The 22,612-nt window shown below is 42.4% G+C and overlaps 1 protein-coding gene across 16 annotated transcripts in view; it reads right to left on the reverse strand.

The window, feature by feature from the left end:
* Nucleotides 1–1,011: 1,011 nt before the first annotated feature.
* PPP6R3 (protein phosphatase 6 regulatory subunit 3) overlaps nt 1,012–22,612 on the reverse strand; it is a 138,379-nt gene continuing 116,778 nt past the window's right edge. For 8 of the 16 annotated variants that reach the window (XM_073347063.2, XM_073347071.2, XM_073347068.2 and 5 more), the window contains 8 exons: nt 20,920–21,050; nt 19,546–19,664; nt 17,696–17,849; nt 15,231–15,337; nt 14,158–14,308; nt 9,180–9,197; nt 8,750–8,872; nt 1,012–2,503 (listed from right to left, as the gene is read on the reverse strand). In XM_073347063.2, the coding sequence (XP_073203164.1) occupies nt 2,452–2,503; nt 8,750–8,872; nt 9,180–9,197; nt 14,158–14,308; nt 15,231–15,337; nt 17,696–17,849; nt 19,546–19,664; nt 20,920–21,050 (855 nt within the window). In that variant the 3' untranslated portion in view covers nt 1,012–2,451. Of the gene's footprint in view, nt 2,504–8,749; nt 8,873–9,179; nt 9,198–14,157; nt 14,309–15,230; nt 15,338–16,400; nt 16,531–17,695; nt 17,850–19,545; nt 19,665–20,919; nt 21,051–22,612 lie in introns of those variants that run through there. The other 8 variants (XM_073347074.2, XM_073347073.2, XM_073347070.2 and 5 more) reach the window with 2 other exon arrangements.

A 22,612-nucleotide genomic window follows, 5' to 3' on the forward strand; every position in this document is an offset into this window, starting at 1 on the left:
CAGCACTGTTGGACAATACTCCACTGAAACTGAGAGATAGATGAAAGAAAAGTTTGCCGCTAAGAACTAAACTCTCAATACAGGTGATGCAGAAAAAAATGGAAAAGGGGCATATTTACAAATTTTTACCATAAAAAGTTAAAATCTCAATCAGTACATATAGGATGATTAAGATGGAGCAGATTCAAATATTACAAATGGGCACTGGGATTGTCCAACTATACCTTTAAACCTCACTATCTCCTAATACAAGAGGGAGGGAGGGAACAAGAAAAATATTTCTGGAAACTTAGCATAATCTGGGTATTATAAATTCAGTTATTTTCTATAACTTCCATTTCATTCCATTCCATGATTCAGCATTTCTGGTGTAGGTAATATACAACAGAAAATTAGAACCATCACCTTTTGAAATTTGAACGCAACATAGAAATGCTTCAAACCTCATCAGATCTTCGTAATCCCTGTAAACACCCCCACCTTACTGCAAAACTCTTCAGCAGGTATCTCCTTGCTTGTTAGGGAACAGGAGGTCACCAGAGGAAACAAGCAAGCAGTGTTACTTCCCCCAAGGACCATGCCTGGAACCCAGACATGTGGAGCCAAAGTTGGTGTTTTTGGTACTGAGAACTGGTTCAGTAACAATCACAAAAAAACATAGAACATCCTCCAGATAGCAGATAAAGTTAGCAGTAGTGCATTAAAAATACTCTGAAACCAACATTTGAAATATATTCAGGAGTGCTCACTTGGAAGTAAGACAAAAGTAGGAATATTCCATTTTATAGAAAGGGACACTTTTATTTATTAAAGTGAGTGGGTTCCTGCATCATTTATGCACCACCAAGTAACACCAGTGGTTCTTTTTTACCCTGAAAATTATTATTTGCCTCCGTTTTCACCAGATGGATCAAGTAATTTCTTGGGGGTTTACCACTTGGAATCTCTCTGGAGATATTCTGGCGTTATATTGTATGAAATGCAAGACAGGAAGAATTAAAAGAAATACCATTATACATTTGTTTTTTTTATTTCTGTATGCAATGTAATGTTTAGGCACGTTGCTTGGGACACTTTCTAAAATAAATCATTGGCCATTGTTTAGAGTATCCTTTTGGCTTTAAATACTGGTCAGGAAAACAAACAATGTAAAAATAAATGACTAACTTCCTATTACAGAAACAAAAATGGATTTGCATCTAAAAGTGCAAGAGGTGAAGTACTTTAATCCTTTCACCAGACAATGTGGCAATATACAGTATATTGCTTCTGTTTGTTTGAGAAGGCGGTTGGAATTTCATACTGACATAGAAAATTATAAATTACGCAGAATTAGTTTCCATAATCACTATATATATATACAAACCAGCTGTGAAAAAAATGGTTTAGAACTTACAAACGAAAGCCTCACACAGATCAATACAGTGAAAGTAACAATTAACATGCTCAGGTGCCAAATTTTGATTTGTACTTTAAAAATACTGTATTTTTAAAATGCACGTACTGTAATTACATTAGCAGCACAGGCATTTCACTTAGTTGATTTGTCTAACAGGATTATGGTGTTTTAAATATGCAGATTGTTCTAAAATGTTCAATTGTATAATGCTTGGTATTAAAGTAAATCTTGGTGAATGGGTTCAAAGGTAGGTGAATCACTTTAAAAAACACAACAAGCCATGTGCACTTCAAATATTCTAGTGTTTCACCTGTAAGGTATTGTTTCAAGCAAACAAGACTAACAGAACATATGGCTTTACAGTAACATCAATTTGTCACCTAAGTTGTAGTAATAAATACTTAAAATCTCTACCAATAGACTTACATTTTTGATCTGATTTAAACAATACAGAAAACAATTACCAATTAAAAACCTGTTGTAAAATGCTGAACACCAAAAATTCTTATTTAAATCACTTTTGTAAGCTAAAACAACCAAAATAACATTTATAGGGCATTTCAGTTCTACAATTCTTCGCCAACCTGGAAGAAACATGAATTTTATTTTATTTTTACAAGGTGAAAAAATGTATGAAAACTGCTAAATACTTTGGTCACACTAATTGTCAAATAGTTATGTCTCAAATACATTAGATTTGTGTATTCACTTTTTTATAAAACTATTCTTACAGCCATTTTAACTATAGTATCACTATCATCATTACCCGGGTGGCAAGATCTTATTTCACAGGCCACCCATTATTTAGAACAATACAATATAAACATACGCAAAAAGTATTGGTATTTCTCCATGTGCAATATTTTTTTACACTTATGAATTTCTGTACAATGTCTTAAAATCTAGAATATAAATGTTGCTGGTCCTGATCCCTTGCGAAATTAGTGCAGCAGTGACTGGCTTTGACAGGCTCTCGATGAAATCCTTGAGAAACACTAAAACCCCTGGATATCAGTTCGTGTTCTTCAGCCAACAGCAGCAGACGACACATATCATACAGGGCCATTAACAGCTGCCTCTCCTAAAAGGGTTTGTTGATCAGTCCTAAGAAGTCAAAAGGAGGATGGTAAGTGTATAAGAAACCAATGCACTCTTATAATAATCACTACAATCAAGTTTCGGGGTAAAGGCAAGAACATGAACTTCCAAAGACTTGTCAAAATATATTAATTTAGAATTGGGGTCATGGAAAAGAGACAATGCATCCATAACAAAATGTAACACACCCTGCTATGTCCTATTTTCATTTTCTTATTAATCACAGAAGTAGATTGACAGCTCTACTCTAGTTAAGGTTAAGACCAGCTTTCTGTTTAAAGGTTCCTTTTCTAACTGCTCTAAAATCTACATGGTTACTGGGATTGCCTTGACATTTGGTAAGTCTAGTGGGGCTGTAGGGTTCTGTTAATGATCCAAATTTGGGGCCATCTGATCAAAGGGGTTCCCAAGATAGAACACTCGGAAGAAAACAGCTTTACTTGAAATTGACACATTCTGGCAACCTAGTTTTGCTCATAGATAGAGATCAAGCCAGGGCTTAGATCATCGCATGAGGGTGTTCAATGTTTGAGGGTTACCCCCAAAAGAGTGCATGACACCCACCAACCCTTTGGGGGAAATCAAATTAAAACATGACAAAAAACATTGTTTCTCTGGTTATGTACATGAGAAGGCTTGCACACCTATTCGTGTGCCTTGTGTATTATACTGAGCATGTGCAGCGTGACACTAACTGTCTGGAAAACGGCCTCTACAACTAATATCTGGGTGGCTCTGGCAATGTGTTACGGTCATAAAATCTGAACACCGACCCAAAACAAAGCAGGTACATTGTTCCAATCTGCCTCTATCAAAAGGGAAATTTTATTTTGGGGGGGATGTAATCTGAGCACAACAGATCATTCAGGAGGTGCTGAAGTTAGTTTCTGAAAAGAAACCACACAAGCTAATGCTCACCAGGAAGGGAAGTGATTAGGGGGTGGGGAATAGATGGGAACAGGGAGCAAGGAGAAGATAGGTGAGACACTGGGAAAGGAAACATGGGAGTGACAGGAAGACGGGGACAGGAGAATGGGGCAGCGGCATGTTTGTTCACCACACTCTGGGGACCCCTCCTTCCCTGGCCCCCTCAAGTGAGCCAGGTTTGGGGTGCTTGATCTTCTGGGGGTTTGAGCCCTGCCCACCGTGAGCTGGGATTCAGGTCTGTTCTGGTAATGTCTGAGCCCCTGTGCCTCCATGTGTGTGGCAGAATCTGGAGGCTCCTGCCCACCAATGGGGTTCTCACCCCCATTCCTCTTCCCCCACCCCAATCTGAGCCAGAATCTGGGGAAGTCCTGCCCCCATCTGGCTAGGAAGCTAAGAACAGGCATGCCCTGAGCATGCACCAAGAACATACTGTTGACACGGGGATGAGGAGCTAAGACCAACACATGAGAAATTCTCCAACCGGGGGGTGTAGGTTGGGAACACCCACTGACATGAATGGAGCAGTTCACACATCTCAGAGCTAGTGTTTCAGATTGTATTAATCTCCCATGAATATTCCCTTTCAGTTGAGAACATCTCATTGAGATGAACGGGTCACTTAACAACCCTCTGAGCCTGCAACTCTGAAGTCTGAAACCCACTAAGGACATGTCCACATGTACAGCACTGCGGCAGCACCGTTGTACCAGTGCAGCTGTGCCGCTGCAAGACATCTGGTGAAGAAGCAAAAATAAAATTACCTCCACGAACAGCCGAAGCTATGTTGTTGGGAGAAGCTCTCCTGCCGACATATTGCACGAGTGCTTATGTCGATGTAATTTAGGTCGCTCAGGGGGGTGGTTTATTCACACCCAAGCAAAGTAAGTTATGCTGACAAACTCTGGAGTAGACAAAACCTAAGGCTAACATTCTGGAACACAGGCTATCACTGAGCAACCTTAAATCCCCATTAACAGAGTTTTTGCCATTTAATTACTCCCACTATCATTATATTCAGCACTTTAATGAAGATGACTAATGAAGTACGTACAACTAATCGAAGTTCCATTTGGTCTTCAACAAAATGCAACTGGCTTCAGTCAGTGATGGAAGGCACATCATAATAGTGATATTGTAAGGTACAGTGTCTTCTCACTAAGTATGTTTCTATTTCCTTTAAAGAGTGCCTCTGCTTCCTATCTTGTACTAGGTGTACTAGTGCTTCAGCTTGCCAAATTATTACTTAAGTACATCTCATATCAATTATTTTTCATATAGAAGTAATATTTGCAGAGTCAAAAATACAAAGTAAATAAATGTAATTGTTTTTAAAAATTGTCTTGTGTGCTAATCTGACCTAGGAGCTGCTGTTTCAGGAGCATTCTGAATTTCATTCACTCCATTACTGTTAAAGGATAAAGAACAGTTCGGGGGCAAGGAGTGAAGAAAGTGAAAAGCAAAAAAAGCCCTATTATGGCAAGAACAGTTTTAGTGTAAACGCTCTCCCTGCTAATTCAGGCAATACAAATGATATGAAACTCATGTGGTTCAAACCAACACCACTTGTTTCTAGGTTAAACAACATGCACTTTAAAAAAAACCCCAAAAAATCCACTCCACTTTCATCCACTGCAATAAACTAATCCACTGAAACCATGTCACGAATTTTTTTTTTTAAAGAAAAAAATATACCATTCTGTACTGCACACAAAGAAAAGTTACCTGTAACGCTTGTTCTCTGATGGTGTACAATCATAGAGAAGCCACACTCTTGGGTCTGTGCTCTATATGCACATGACCAGCAGGAGTCCCCTAGCTAAGTCTTTGGCTGTCAATCACTCACTAAAAACACTTTTTAAAAAAATATATACATTAGAAAAGAGACAGACCGCACTAGACAAAAAATTATCAACTTTTCAGGAAAAATCTGGGAGGTAAAATAGAAAAACTAGATGGTCAAGAGTCTATTCTACACAATCACCACAGCAGTAGCAGTGACCTTCACTAATTGTTTGAAATAAACCAACCACTGGGAAATTCTGGGGCACTCTGGGACTCCTAGCAGACCTCTCTATTTTTGATTGGGGGGACCATGACTTACCTAGGAGACTCCCACCAAGCATACATGCATGGAGCCCCAAAAGCAGGGATAGGTCTATCTACATATTTATATTGCACTTGTGATGAATCTGATTAAATCTACTGTGACAGCCACCTTTAGAGAGAGTTTTAAAATACCTTGTCCATTCTAAAATTTGTCATTAGAGGCCAAAAAGGGATTTCAAAACAAAACAAAAAACATTTACTCAAATCAGGAACAATGCGAGGAATTGCTAGCTTTGAGAGCCCTCTTCTGGTTTATGCTCGTAATTCTTTATTCACAGGCTAATGCTGTGTGTCTTGGCAAACATCTGACAAGCTTTGCAAAGCTATTTTTAAAATGGTGCCGTATTACAGCATTTCCAGCTTTTACATTTCTTTGATTTCCTGAAATGTGCAAAATTTTTAATCTACTAGGAGTGCATGTAAAGGTCAAATAGTTGAGGTGTTTTTTAAAAAAATCCCACAGTGGAGTGTAAAAGAGAACCCTAACGTGTTATTTACTCTTCTTATACATAAAATATTTTTAAAAGTAAAGAATCTCAACTCAATAAAAAACATGGTTACCCACCTTTCGTAACTGCTGTTCTTTGAGATGTGTTGCTCATGTCCATTCCATTCATCCGAGATCTTTGCCTTAGCGGTATCAGTAGGGCCGGCTGTGTCGCCCCCTTGAGCGCTGTGCTCATGCGCTGGTATATGAGGCCCAGCCAGCCCTATGCCCTCTCGGTTCTTTCTTGCCGACAATCCAACGAGGGGGTGGGGGTGGTAATGGAATGGACAAGAGCAACATCTCTAGGAACAGTTACGAAAGGTGGGTAACCATTTTTAGTTCAAGTGCTTGCTCATATCAATTCCATTGTAGGGGACTCACAAGCAGCATCTTCGGAGGTGGGCTCGGAGTTCACGGGCTTGCAGACTGCAGCATAGCTCTGCCAAAGCCGGCATTATCCTGTGCTTCCTGGGTCAAAGCATAATGCGACGCAAGCGTGTGGCCGGATGACCAGGTTGCAGCCCAACAGATTTCTTGAATCGGCACCTGGGCCATGACGGCTGCCGATGACGCCTGTGCTCGAGTTGAGTGAGTCATTACAATTGCCGGTGGGGATATCTTTGCCAGCCCGTAGCAGTAACGGATGCAGGCCGTGATGCAGGACAAGATTTTCTGTGCAGACGCAGGGTGACTTATCCTATTTGCCACTGCAACGAACAGCTGCGATGACGTACAGAACGGCTTCGTTCTGACCATGTAGAAAGCCAGCACCTGCCTGGCATTCAGGGTGTTGACGCCTCCCTTCCTCATCCGATGCATGGAGCTTCGGGCAGAAGACCAGTAAACATATATTCTGACCAGTATGTAACTGGACCACCACCTTGGGCAGGAACTTCGGGAGAGGCTGCAGCTGCACCTTGTCCTTGAAGAAAACCATATAGGGCAGCTCTGAAGTGAGCACCCTGATCTCCAACATCCTACTGGCCGATATTATAGCGATCAAAAAGGAGACCGTCCACAACAGGAGGAGGAGGGAGCAGGAAGCCAAGGGTTCAAAAGGAGGACCCATGAGTCTGGACAACACTACGTTCAGGTCCCAAGGGGGGGACCGGCTGCCGGACCTGCGGGTAGAGGCACTCCAGCCCTTTCAAGAAACGCAGTATCATGGGATCGGAGAAGAGGGACCCACCGTAGACTGGGGGGGTGCTGCACTGAGATGGCCGCCAGGTGGACCTTGACAGAGGGAAAGGACAACCCCTGAAATCTCAGACACAACAAGTAATCCAGTACGTCCTACAGTGAGGACCCAAAGACATCTCTCTGCAGCCCAGCACTCAAACCTTTTTCACTTTGCCAGGTAGGTCTCCCTGGTTGAGGGTTTTCTGCTGCCAAGCAACACATGCTGAACACGGGCTGAACATGCTCTTTCATCTGCATTCAGCCATGCCGTCAGATGCAGTGCCAGGTTCGAGTGCAGCAGGTTGCCATGGTTCTGCGACAGCAGATCTGGTCGAAGAGGCAGTGGGAGGGGGGTGGCTGCCGACAGGTCCAACAGCATGCCGAACGAGTGCTGACGGAGCCACGCCGGAGCCACAAGGATGACTTTCGCGCCGTCTTCCCTGACCTTCACCAGAACCCTGTGGATTAATGGCAGTGGTGGAAAGGCATACATGAGCACCCCATTCACGGAATGAGGAAGGCATCTGAGAGGGAACCCCGGTCCAGACCCTGGAAGAAGCAGAACTGGTGGCACTTCCTGTTTTGCCTGGACATGGTAAGGTCCACCTGGGGAATTCCCCACCGTCGGAAAAGTACGCTGACCACCTTCGGATGGAGGGACCACTCGCGGCGAAATGAGAAGGTCCTGCAGAGGTGATCGGCAAAGACATTCCTGGAGCCAGGCAGATGGGTGGTGATCAGATGAATGGCATGACGCACACAGAAGTCCTATAAGCTGAGGGCCTCCTGACAAAGGGCTGAGGACCTGGCCCCTCCCTGCCTGTTGATATAGTACATCGCTCCAGTATTGTCTGTCAGTACCTGCACCACCTTGCCTTTCAAGTGAGGTAAGAATGCCCTAGCAGGCCAGGCGAACTGCTCTGAGTTCCCTGACATTGATATGGAGGGCCAAGTTGTCCCGCATCCAGTGGCTCTGGATGCTGAGCTCGCTCAGGTGGGCTCCCCAGCCCAGATCTGAGGTGTCAGAGCCCAAAATCAGCCACGGGGATGGGGCCACGAAGGGAATCTCCTGCAGCACCGACCTGGGGTCCAACTGGACCAACTTCTGTTGGTGAAAGAGGCAAGCTTTCAAGCTACACAGAATTGCTGTACAGGTCTCAGGCTTAAGAGCTCTGTGTAGTTCAAAAGCTTGTCTTTCACCAACGGAAGATGGTCCAGTAAAAGACTACCTTACCCACCTTTTCTTGCAAAAGAATGGAAACACCAACTCATTTTAGCTACAGTATACTGGGTAAAAGGGATTTGAATGAAATACTTCTGAAAAAAAGCTATTTCCTCCGAACTCCAGACATTAATGGAAAAATACAACTCAAAAGAATACACATAGAACAGGTACAAACAATAGATTAATGTGTGCAGAAAAGACACTTAACACCAAGAGCTGATAAATGGATTCTGGAACCAGAAATTGTAGATATATAGATTAGTTCTATTAGAAAAACATGCTATAAACAGCTGGTAATAGGCTTGAAAGCAGCCTTTAATAAGGTTACCTCTGTTCTGCACTGCTGCTATCAGGCTGTGGAGTAGCAGGATTTTCTTCTACAGCTTCTGTATTCTCCTCCACCACATATTTACAAGAAACATCTTGCGAGGTAGACAATTTTCCTTCCTCACTAAATAAAAAGCAGGTTACAATTTAACTTCAGTTATGGATGTAGGGAATTTCATGCAATAGTAGGAGACGGAGGGAAGGGTCCAGACTACATGCAAATGGTTTCTGAATTATGATTGAAGCATGGAAATCAAGCACAGGAATCTGGACTCTGTAGACATCCATTAATACATTAGCGTTACGCCCACTTAAACTGGATTGAAAAAAAAAATGCATGAAATACAATGATTACATACAAGTGCAAGGAGGGAATAAAGAATGTACTTGGTGCCTGAAGTGAGAACAATCACAGCCTTTACCATACATACCGATAGGATTTCAACACCCTGAAGCCAAAAGTATGCAAAAAATAGAAAGAGAAAAGTATAAAAGACTTGAGGTTCCTTTCAAAAATTAGCACTTTGACTAAACTTGTCCATGGAAAAGCACATCAGGAAACCCAGCCTTATATTTCTCTTTTTTTAAAGCCACTTATTTGTACTACACTCTACTCATTCAAAATTCCTAAAGGAAGTCATCTTTTCATTTGGGGGCTAAAGTACACCTGGCATATGTTGCATAGCACTAAAACAGGCAGACAATGGGCAGCACACATTTGAGAAAAAGGGATCATTTATGTAGTTGGTTAGGGTTTCTATTCAGCTAGAACTACACATGAGAATTCCCTTACAGTTGTGAAGCCTATAGGGGAGGGGAAGAGAAGAGAAAAGAGAAGAGAAAAGAGAAGAGAAAAGAGAAGAGAAAAGAGAAGAGAAAAGAGAAGAGAAAAGAGAAGAGAAAAGGGGGGGTTGGTAAATACAGATCTATGTTTAAAAAATTTCTCCCTTCTCATTTGCACTCCAATGCTACATGTTCTTTTTTTCTAGCTACTTTGTTATGGGTATGTTCATACCCAGAAGATGTCAAGCCTGACTAACCGAATTGCCTTCTACCATGAGATAACTGGCTCTGTGGATGAGGGGAAAGCAGTGGACGTTGTTCCTTGACTTTAGCAAAGCTTTTGATATGGTCTCCCACAGCATTCTTGTTAAAGCAAGTTAAAGTAGTACAGATTGGATGAATGGACTATAAGGTGGATGGACAGCTGGCTAGATCATCAGGCTCAACTGGTAGTGACCAATGGCTCCATGTCTAGTTGGCAGCCAGTATCAAGTGGAGTGCCCCAAAGGTCGGTCCTGGGGCCAGTTTTGTTCAATATCTTCATTAATGATCTGGAGGATGGTGTGGATTGCACCCTCAGCAAGTTTGCGGATGACACTAAACTGGGAGGAGTGGTAGATATGCTGGAGGGTAGGGATAGGATACAGAAGGACCTAGACAAACTAGAGGATTGGGCCAAAAAAAATCTGATGAGGTTCAACAAGGACAAATGCAGAGTCCTGCACTTAGGACAGAAGAATCCCATGCACCGCTATAGACTAGGGACCGAATGGCTAGGCAGCAGTTCTGCAGAAAAGAACCTAGGGGTTACAGTGGACGAAAAGCTGGGTATGAGTCAACAGTGTGCCCTTGTTGCCAAGAAGGCCAATGGCATTTTGGGCTGTATAAGTAGGGGCATTGCCAGCAGATCGAGGGACGTGATCGTTCCCCTCTATTCGACATTGGTGAGGCCTCAACTGGAGTACTGTGTCCAGTTTTGGGCCCCACACTACAAGAAGGATGTGGAAAAATTGGAAAGAGTCCAGTGGAGGGCAACAAAAATGATTAGGGGGCTGGAGCACGACTCATGAGGAGAGGCTGAGGGAAGTGGGATTATTTAGTCTGCAGAAGAGAAGGGGGGGGGGGGGGATTTGATAGCTGCTTTCAACTACCTGAAAGGGGGTTCCAAAGAGGATGGATCTAGACCGTTCTCAGTGGTACCAGATGACAGAACAAGGAGTAATTGTCTCAAGTTGCAGTGGGGGAGGTTTAGACTGGATGTTAGGAAAAGCTTTTTCACTAGGAGGGTGGTGAAGCAGTTGAATGGTTTACCTAGGGAGGTGGTGGAATCTCCTTCCTTAGAGGTTTTCAAGGTCAGGCTTGACAAAGCCCTGGCTTGGATGATTTAGTTGGGGATTGGTCCTGCTTTGAGCAGCGGTTGGACTAGATGACTCGGGGTCCCTTCCAACCCTGATTTTCTAGGATTCTATGTCAGCCAACCACCTTTCATTGATTTCAAGTGCAAACCTTACACACCTCTCAAACTGTAAACCTGCCACCATATGATGTGAGTCTTTTTTCTCCCTTAAGATTTGAGAGAGATTCTCCTCTCCCAGTTGTCCTATTACTTTGGTTGTTCTTTCAGTGGATCTTCCTGGTCCCATATCTCACTTTACACAGGCATCCTGTCCCACTAGGCTCTGTCCTTGGCCCACTTCCTTTCCTCCTAAAGTTCCCATCTACAGACAACCTCACTGACACTTTCAGATCCAGCTATCACCTCTGCGCCAATGATACGGACATCTCTCTACCACTGACCCATCTCCCTCCATTACTATTTGTTTGCATTACGGTAGCACTTAAGAGCTCATTCATCCAAATGGACATCTCTTTTTAGATGTTTTGCCATTAACTTAAATGTGATATAACCAAAACTAAACTCAGTCTGTTTCCTCCAAAGCCCTCCCCACTCCACCCATTCTCCGTCATACCCGACACCTCTGCTATCTTTCCTGCCATTCTGGTCCATAATATGGATGTCAGCTTTGACTGCACCTTTGTTCAAGACCTTCACAACATCCAGGCCATGTCAAAATCTTCCTAATACTGACCCCCTAACATAGCTAACCCCTTTTCTATTCATACCACTAAAATCCTTGTCTGGATCTCCTGTCCTGACTACTAGAATCTCCTCCTCTCAGATAGGTTGTGACGTGGCCAGAATTTTCTTCCACTTCTGGGTCTCTCCACTTGCTCTCCTTTTTTCATTGCTTGAAATACAAGCTTCCGGTCTTTACAAACCTTCACAACTTAAGTACCTCTACTGTGTCAGCTTCCATTTACCAGTTACTTCCACAAAGAGCAACACTAAAGAACGCATGAAACATCCTTCCTAACTAGTACATAAAGCTATTACTCAGTTCTCCTTTAAATCCTTCCTCAAGAGCAACTTTTCCCCAAGATGCCTACCAAAAAAACCCAACTGATGACAGATGCCCAAGAGGGACTTCTGATATTTGTTGTGTCTTTGCAAACAAACATGCCTATAACTACTTTCCCCATCTTCTCTCCCAAATGTTTGAGATACCTCCTTTAAAATTCTTTGGGGGCAGGAACTATGTCCACCTCCATGTTTGTACGTAATTTAGCACAAAAGGGCCCCAATTCTGATTACAGCCTCCAGGTGCTACCTCAATTCAAACAGTAAGCAGTAATAATAAATTAGCTGACCTAAAGTAAGCCCTAAATACATTAACTGAAAACCCCTTGTGCAATCTCAAGTTCAGGGAAAAAGAGGGAGACTACTCTGAACACCCAAGTCTCTCTGGGACCCTGTCAGTTTCATTATACCAATTTTCTATCAGCAGCAGCCTAAAGAATTCAAATGAGAGAATATGGTAAGAATTTGTATACAGTGCTTAACTCAGGGAGGAGCAAGCCAGAAGGACTGATGCAAAATTTCTGTATCCTCACTACTTCTGGACATCCTCACATCCCAAAGCAACAAATGGGGTTTTAGCCATACAAATACTGACTCTAATGGGAGTTCTACTGATCCCACAAAGTTCTGTGCACTACTTTGAAATATTTACAGATTAGGATTACAAGGAATGAAAAGGCACATGATTACAATTGTCACAGAGGGGATTTGATCAAAACTCGCCATACAGCATTCTGGAACATTTCCCCTGTATGTGAGATTGCAAGTTACATGTTTTCCTATTCCAAGCTAGTCTCCCGTCTTTACCATTGACCTGATCTCTGTCTTACTAGGCATGCTATTAGTCTAGGGGGCTTTCCTTTCAAATTGAAGGTATTTTGGGACTTTCATCTGAAGCTCAGGTCTACCTATATAGTCCCCTTTAGAGGGTTAGAAGTCAAAGTATCTTTCTACAATTAGTTTTTTTTTTTTCACTCTTCGAGGGATCTCAGAATTCACAATTCTATACCAAAGTATTGTGAATGGAAGCAGCATAGGCTGGAGGTAAAAGAACCACAACAGTAGAAACTGACTTCACGCAGCATGGATCAAAAAATGGACCATAAAATTCAAAGAGACAGGGATAGACTAGGAGAATAGTTAGATGTGTGATTTACTCAAACACTGGCCAGAAAGAGTCATTGCAATTTTGTTATATATAGAGAAGCATCATGATCATGTAGCAGTGAAGGGATATATGCTCTAAACAGTTCTGCTGCTATTGCACCAGCAATTTTGCATTCAGTTTTAGACACCTCATGATCAGAAATACACTATCAAATCAGAGGAAACTCAGAAGAGCAGCAACAATTATCATAGTACTGGAAGGGATACGAGAGGCTGAGGTGAAGAGGGAAGTCCTCTGAGGTACGGAATCTAACTAGAAAACTCTACTAAAAGCTATAAAACTATTAAAAACTAATTATAAAGGCAGTGGCAAGGCCAAAAGAAAGCACTTCACATTGAAAGTGGTTGGGGCTTACAATGAAACTGAGAAAACACCTGTGATATAAAGAACTATAGGCAAAAGCAAATTTTGGAATATTTACAGATCAGAGAACTCCAAGGAAAGCTCCAGACACTGGACATTCTGATCCAGGCCATATGGCAGTAAGAAGGAACTGGAAAGACCGTTAGTCCAGTCCTCTCCGCTCCACCCTTTAATTCCTTTGGTTGAAAGCACACAGAAGGCAAGGGTGCATGTATCGACAAAAGACACTGCTTGAAAGAATTCACCCACAGTGGAAGACACCTAGGGACCAATACTCGAAGAAGCATCTCACTCACCCAAAAACCCTGGACACACAAAACCTTCCCTAATCAAAAAACTCAGCTCTCAATCCAAAAATTGACATCGCAACACAATTCAGTTAATAGTTCAGAAGGTTTTGTTTCGGTTCCAGTGCAGAACAAAACCTAGCTCCATAACCTCTACTCAAATTTACATATGAATGAAAGCTCAGGTAACGGAAAACTGGAGTTAGACTGTTAAGTTTAAAATCTCTGCATGCAGGTGTCTAGAGTCTTGGAAATCATTAGTTCTGTGAAATACTTCCAAATGGACTGAATAAAATGCTCAGTCAACATTTATTAAAAACATTTTTAAAGGAGGGAAAAAAAATTTGTACACCCTGAGTGAATAAGAGAAATGAACTAGGTTTCCTCACCTTTTGAAGACAGCTGTTTCAGTTTTAGCATCTACAGTAAGGCTCAGGGTTTCCTTCATGCTGCCATTCATTACTGTCTCAGTTACCTTGTCTGCATTTTCCACATCATCTTCTCCATCTGAACTGGCCTCCATAGCAACACTTCCTTGGGCTGATACAGTGAAATAAATCAGGATATTGCTAATGATTTTTATAGGTAATGAACAAGTAAAAATCAGTTGAGATGTGTAGGAGGAGAACGTCTATTGTAATCACAAGCTTCCTGCAGTTTTGTTTACTTTGCAAATCCCACATGGCAGGTAAAATATGCATGGGCACATATACTTTAAATATGGGCACAAATATGGGCAGAAATATTTTAACAGCTACTGAAGAAAACATACATTTTCCAAATCAGTTAGCAATGTAGATATTTGCAGAAGCTGCGACACTTAGTTAGGGCTTGTCCACACAGGGAAATTTACTGCTATAACTCCTTGTTTGGACACTTATTCTGGAACAAGAGTATTCACATAGGAAGTTATACTGGTGTTATCATACTGGTACAGGTCTCCCGGTAAGTTTCCCTATGTAGACAAGCCCATAGTTCGGTCTGAAGATCCCGGGCTTCCAGCACTTGTTATGTTCATTAATTGGGAAGAGGGGTAACCTGCTCATTTTTAATCCACTTTGAGCATGCGCTGGAAAAGCTAGACGACAGGAGGGAGAGACGGACACACAGACTGTTCACTGCTGCATCCAAAGACTCAAGAGGCTAAAGGCCATCTTAACTAAAGCTGTGCCCAAGTCCCACTGACTAATAAAAAAAAAGTAAAGTTAATATTAACACTAATAGCTTGTTTTTATACAGTGCTTTTCTTCTGTCAATCTCAAAACTCGTTTCAGAAGAGGTCAGTATCCTTACCCTCAGTTTGCAGATGGGGAAACAGAGGTGCTGAGAGGGGAAATGACTTGCTCAAGATCTCCCAGGAAGCTAGTGGTAGAATCAGGAAGTCTAATGCTCTACTCATTTAAGCCACTCTGCTTCTAAGCTATTCATTTACACATCATTTGAATAATTTCAGTGCACTTACCCTCTGGCTGTGTTGCAAGTGCAGATATATTTGCACTCAGGGGATCCATTGGTTCTGTGTTTGTTTCCATTTCCACAGGAGAATTACTTCTTAAAGACTCTTTCGAACTTAAATACAAATGAAAGTGAATTACGTTTTGGAAAAAGATTTCTCAACATTAAAATGCAATTTACAACCAGAACTTCTAAAATAACGTTTCTATTTCTGTGAGTACTATCAACTCCAGAATCCCACTGAAATCAACTATGCTACAACTCATCTAAGAAATGTTAAAAGAATTTTAAGGATGCAAAGTCAAGCACTACAAAGTTAGGAAAAGCCAGAATTAAGATTTTCTGGTTTACTATCGAGAGAGAGGGAGACACAGAAACAGGATAAAAAGGACAAGTCTAATTTTTTTTTTGTCCCTTGCAGTTTCCTTTTAAATATATTCTCAGCTAGACTGTCCCTTTCATGGAAATGGTATCTGGGTTGCTCAATATCTATATCCAAATCAAATCAATGCCATCTCTGCCCACGAAGTAGACCACCACCAACCACAGAGGTGGTCTTTATAACATAGATGTTTGTCCACTGGTATCTGGATTAAGATCTCAAAATTTATACATCCCACAGGACCCCAAACAGACACCACATTTCTGCCACTTCCAATCTTAAATAATTGTAAATGACTTTTTGCCCCGATTCAGCAAAAATATCCCTATTCATGAAAGCATGCATTTAAGTCCCATAAAAGGCAATGGCTCCGTGCTGGATAGCAGTCCACCCACAAGCGGTTAACTGCAGAATTAGGGTCTCATTTTGAAGTGAATTTGAAACAGTTCCTTTACTATTCCAAGGGCACAAGATGCAATTTACACAGTAGGGACTTGGACCCCAAAACTGCAGCAGAAACCTTGAAATTATGCAGCACTGTTCACCTTTACTTCCAAGCAGTCCAGGTCAGACAATATCCCTTGTCTTATTTAATTTGATATTAAATTCAATTTATTGTACACTGCCCCCAAATTTTCAATTTTGAAATGTGCTGTAGGTGTTTAATTGCACTGCAGAAGCTACAGGAAAAAATACAGCTATTGACATGTAGGTAAGGAACAGTTTTGGTTTTTGTTACCTATTAAATAGTTGGACGCTTGTTACAGAGAGGGAATACATCTCTTTCCCATCATCTTTGAGCAGAGGTCATTTTAAGTTTAGGAGGGCAGTTTGAATTACTTGGCAGCTAGTTTGTGGTTGTCAAGATTTACTGGTGTGACGACCAACTGCACCCTGCCCCCATTTCAGGCATTGCATTGAAGAGCTGTAATGGTGACATTTGAAATGAAATCAGAGTTCATTATAACAACCCAATGGAGAGGAATGGTGCAGTTCACATCTCTTGGACCAGTTGCTTCGGGGCAGCTGCACACTCTGGCAGACATCAATCACTACATCTGTTTAATTGATTTATATTCTGAATATGATCTTCACCACCCATGCAGGCAAGAGACGAAGGCGAGGTCTACACTACGAAGTTAGGTCAACCCAGCTAACCCTGAGCAACACAGTTAAGCTGACCTAACCCCCAGTGTAGCTAACATTCTGTCAATGGAATAAGGCTTCAGTCGACCTAGCTGCGGCCTCTCAGGGAAGTGGATTACCTATGCAGACAGGAGAACCCCCCAACTGCTGTCGGCAGTGTCTATGCTGAAGTGCTAAAGCAGGGCAGCTGTTGTGCTGCAGCTGTGCTGCTATAGTGTTTAAAGTGTAGACCAGCCCTAAATGAAAAAGTACATTCTGGAGCACAATAATTGGGCAATTTTTAAAAGATTCACATTTCTGGGGATATTTACGTGGCTACAATCTCATTATACCTAGGAATCTGACTATTTCTGATGCAAACCAATACACAGCAGAAAAGGGTCAAGCACTTCAAAGTACTATGGGACTGTCTAAGCAAGTCATCATGGGCTTCATGGAGTGGATGGATTTTCAGACATATACAAAACTATTTTCTTTACATCACAAAACAGAGCCATCATACTCTTTCAATTTATTCCATATTCAAAGATGCATTTGTCACTTAGGCCCAATTGACACTACCGCTACAGTCCACTTATAAAAAAAAAAAAGAGTGTGGCTAGGACCTAAACATCCTACCAATCAACCAAATTGATTAGCAAGATATAATTAGATACACCATCTACACCAGAAACGGACTGGATCTGAGTCTCCTGAGTAGATGATAGTTGTAGAGTAGATGACGCCCTTACGTACAATATACCTTTTAACTCCACAAAAAATCCCCAACAACATGGTACAGCAAACGACAAGTAACACTAGTTCTGTTTCAGGCAGAACTCCATAATGGATTATACAAACACTTCTGCAAAAGACATGCATATGCCCACTAAAGGGACTAGTACCGACTGCCATTATCCTTGGCAGCTGGTAGCCTGGGGTAAAGCATAATAAAATTCTCCTACCTTAGAGAAGATGTAAACTCTGAAAAAGAAGCCCAGCCAGTTTCTTTTCCTGGCATAGGTTCTTCTGTGCTCCATACATCAGACCCAACAGAATCCAAATTGGCACCATGTGCAGTTTCCATGGGTACGTCAAAGTTAGCCGACCAGTTTGGTGCTAGAAACATTGACAATTTCAATTATAACGTATTTCGAAATTGATATAATTCACTTCTTAATACATTATGACTCTATACATGCACATATAGCTAACCTGAAACACTGCGTACACTAGAGTTAGAAACTGAATGCAATTCACAAACGCAAAATTAATTTGGTCTATGAAACTAGAGGAAAATACCACTATAACTCATGGCATTCTGCAATCAATCCAATCTAACAGATGACACATTAAAAATAATTTAACTGAGTTACACTAGGGATGAATATAGTCCAACATTTTATAGAAAAAATATGTATTAATTTGTTACTGTCAACACCTGTTTCTAAAACTAAGTGTTCTTCTCACTGTTTAGCTTCTGTTTACTATGTGTGTTTGTTAACTGCAACAAAGAAAATAAGTAATCAGTTCACTAGCAAAGTGCTGCAAAATTTTGTTGCAAAAAACAAATGAGGATTTAACATTTTATTTTAAAATTCTTCCCACTAGAATTTTAAATTTTGTAGCAAGTTTATTTTGAAAATAGGCCTCTAACTCAGAGTACTCATTCAAGGTGCTTCATCGTCCCATAGGCAAATACTTGTTTTCATTAGCAGTTACGTACAAAAAAGTCAGGCTGAAAAGGAAGCCCTGTGACTAACTACAATTGTAACAGGAAATTCCAATCCAGACAGATAGGGGAGGGATCCACAAGGATAAAAACTTGTTGGACACACAGATGCCAGGGACACCAATCTGACTAAAGGAAGAGGAAAAAAACAAATTCCTTTTGTTTTGTTTTTATAATTCCTTATAATCAATATAAAAAAAACTAAGCATTCTTCTATACATGGACGTTGCACTAGTTTAATTTAAATCAGTTCTATTAAACCAGTGCAACTCGTATGTGTGGACTGCTAATTTAAGAGAGGTTATATCAGTTTAGCTTGCACCTGTGAATTTACTGATGCGACCCTAACTGACATAAGCCATGTTTAAACTGGTAAGATTGTCTACAAACAAAATTGCACCAGTTTAACTAAATCAGTATAAAAGTTATGCCTTCAGTAAAACAGGTACAACTGTGTGTTCAGACCAGGCTTAAGAGCCCCTAGAAGTCTAATGCCTTAAAACATTAACAGTCTGTACCTACAGTCCAAGTCACTTCTTGGCTCCTGTGTAAAACTACTAAAAAAGAACCAGCATGGAGTAAAAGTTTGTCTGAAACAGGTACAGATTTTCTGTCACTTCCAAAATTTTACTTTCACTAGTTTCAGTAAAGATATCAAATGGTTTAGACTGATGGGTCTCCAAAGCTTCCATCAGCTTTAAACAGATTCAAACAGGTGTGCTTGTTTAAACTACACATCCCTTTTGGGGAAAAAACCCAATTTCTTTTAAAAAAAAACCCAAAATCCATTTTATAAACAGAATACTACATTATCATGTGTCTGACTCAGCCAGGCATCTGAAGTGCTCATACTTGACAACACTCGCATCCTGCTATGAGGATTTTACGCAGAAAACCTCTTGGTGCAAAGGTGAGATATTAAACTGCAGGGGCCTCAATAAAGTGGTAAGGAAGACAAAATTGCACTATGAGCTACCACTTAACTGAATGACCGTTACATTTTCCTACACTGATAACTTGCAATCTAATTCCTCCATCAGGTAATCTAAGCAGATCGAGGCAGTAGGATAAAAAACCACCTACGTTCACTTAAGTCCACTTCCATTTTGTCCTCTGCATTGGTATTTGATTCAAACAAGTCTTGTTTTGTTCCATCCTCTTCTTCAGAGTCTGTACTTTCTTCACTGTCCGTACTGCCCGAGCTTCACAAAATATAAAGGGATTGTTTATATTCAATATTTAGAAGGAATTCCCAGGCTAGCATTGGGCTAGTGGAGTTTTCCCGGGCTAAAACAGAACTGCAAATCAAGTCAGCAGGTAGGAATGAGGCAAGTCTGACCATAAACACTGAGGGATCATCAGCTGGAACCACACTGCAGCATTAGCTGTTAAACTTACTCTTCAGCGCTGCCAGAATGGATCAAGATTTTAGGGTGTTTTTTGACTTGACAAAGTTAATTGACCCATCTCTCCCACAGCAACAAGGGAAAGGAAAGATGGCTGCCACTGCCCTCATGCCAAGGGGAAATAGGAAAGGGGAGGGAATATAGCTAGGGGCCAGGTCAAATAGCACCAGGCAATAAAGCAGAGAGAGACTTCATTTGGTCCACATGGGCTGCTGCAAATGCCAGAGGATGAACAGAAGTAGTCCTAAGGAGAGCAGGGCAACAGCTTCTCCACTCTTCCTCCCTTCCAGACTGACATCCAGGTTTTTCCCTCACTTCTGCACAGATATCAGTGCACTGGTAACCTGGACCTATACATATTCCTAAATGCAGCAGCAACATAATGGTCTAGCACAAATTCCTGGTCACAGGTATTTGCAAGTGGAGGGGGAACAGACAACAGTGTATATGGTGCTACTGTGCAAAGGTCAGAGGAGACATACCAAAGGGATCCCTGACAGGAAACTCTGGATGTTTGAGTGGAGAGCTGAAGGGTCAGTGAAAGCACTGGGGACAGATTCTCCTCAACCTGCTCTTTGAAAGAAAAAGAAAAAAATCTCTATTACTGCAGCACAAGGAGGGGGACCCTGGCACTATACAGCCTGAGTACACTGGCCTCCTGCTGGTGTAGCATGCTAAAGGGAAGGCAGGCTGCTTGGGCTGGACAGCTCGGAGCCTCTGGAAATCATAACCAAGGAGGAAGTTTGGCCCAAGTGGCAGTGGAGGAAAGGAGCAAGAATGGAAGAAAAAAGGAAAGCTGAAGAAGTGCTGAGTAGCAGAGAGGCCTGCTGCCTAAACCTCTTACAGAGGCAAAAGACTGGAAGGGACAGGTGCTGGGGCCCATCCTCTAATAGGTTATCCCAGAACAGCAGCAACTACTCAATTTGTCTCTGATTTCTCTCTGTTCGACAGGCCTTCCAAGCAGTCAAGAATTTGTACCAACAGACGTACTCAATGAAAACAGTGAGGTTCTTCGGTGGTACAAATTGGATGGAAAACAAACACTGCTCACCTGGATCGTCTCTGAGATTCTGGTGTAAATGCAATGTGTTTTTCTTCCCATATATCTTCTTCATCAGAACCACCATCATCAAACTGCTGTATTCTCTCCTTACAGCATGCCTCAAACAATGCAATATTCCCCTACAGCAGAACACAAAGCAAAAATATGAACAGGAGTAAAGACCATTCACAAACTGTACACTACTCCACCTTATTTCTATGGTTAAACAATTTTTAATATAGTCTCAGAAAAGAATAAAGGTGCATATAAGGAACCCACACTATATCCCATGAATGAGATATGCACCCAGATTTGGATTAATCAAGCTTTGACTAAGTTTTCTATGAGAGCAGTTCAGGAAACTCTGCCTTTACAGTGGTGCCTGTTTTACAATTTCCTGCTCACTCCCTGGGCATAGCTAAAGAACATTTCAAAGTTTTGGTGACATTTTTCCCCACTGTGAATTCTCTCTCCAGATTTTTTTTGGGGAGTGGTGGGAGGTAGAAGGGACAGGCACATACACTCAAGGAGGGAGGAGGTTAGCACACCAGAGAAACATTTTCTGGGGAAAAGATCTTTACACTTCTGTCCCCTTACTCCTTTTACATTGCTGGTTAAGACCATAATTTGCATTTTGGTGGAAGAGTGAGAAGCTACTACCCGCACACTATAAACTGCTTAAGCGAACAGCACAGGCCCAGAGAACGATACCCAAGTCTGTCCATGAATCTGAGGGCTTGTCTACCCAGTGCAGCAATCTGCACTAGAGCAGTGTGATTTCTAAGATATACCAACATGTTGCGCAGTAACTGTCCCACACACGGGTAGGTAAACTACGGCCCATGAGCCACATCTGGCCCAACAGACCATTTAATCCGGCCCTCAGCTCCCAGGAAGCAGCTGGTATGACCCCCACTCCGGCTCCTACGTAGTACGCGGAGGCGTGGCCAGGTGGCTCTGCGCGCCACTCCCACAGGTCCCATTGGCCGCAATGGGAGCTGCAAGGGTTGCACCTGCGGACCGAGGGGGGACATGCTTCCAGGAGCTGCTTGCAGTAAGTACCATCCGGAGCCTGCATCCCCCGAGCCCCCACCACACGCCCCAATCCCCTGCCACAGTCGTGATCCCCCTCCGAACCTCTCAATCCCAGCCCAGAGCACCCTCCTGCACCCCCAGCTGGAGCCCTCATACCCCAACCCGGATCCGCCTCCCGCACCCTGAACTCCTCATTTCTGGTCCCACACCAGAGGCTGTACCCCCAGCTGGAGCCCTCACCCTCTCCCGCACCCCTACCCCCAATTTCGTGAGCATTCATGGCCAGCCATACATTCCCCATACCCTGATATGGCCCTCAGGCCAAAAAGTTTGCCCACCCCAGCTCTAGAAGTTCCCTAGTGTGTACTAACTTAGTACTGTGTCAGCAAATACAACATTACCGTGAGCTAGGGAACTCAAAGCAGTGGTTCTCAAAGTGTGGGGCATGTCTTGGGGGGCACAGAGAAATGTTTGGGGAGAAGAGGGGGCGGGAACGGCAGGACCATCCCTCACAGGGGACGAAAAGGGAGTGCCATGCTTCCAGCCCTGCCTCCAACCCCATTCAGACCACAGTCCTGCTCCACCTCCAGGCCCAGCTCTGCCCTCCACACCCTGCTCCGGCCCCAACCCAGCTCTGCCCCCAGACCTGCTCCGCCTCTAGCCCCAG

The sequence above is a fragment of the Lepidochelys kempii genome, chromosome 6 (genome assembly GCF_965140285.1).
Source record: "Lepidochelys kempii isolate rLepKem1 chromosome 6, rLepKem1.hap1, whole genome shotgun sequence".
NCBI classification, from domain to species: domain Eukaryota; kingdom Metazoa; phylum Chordata; order Testudines; family Cheloniidae; genus Lepidochelys; species Lepidochelys kempii.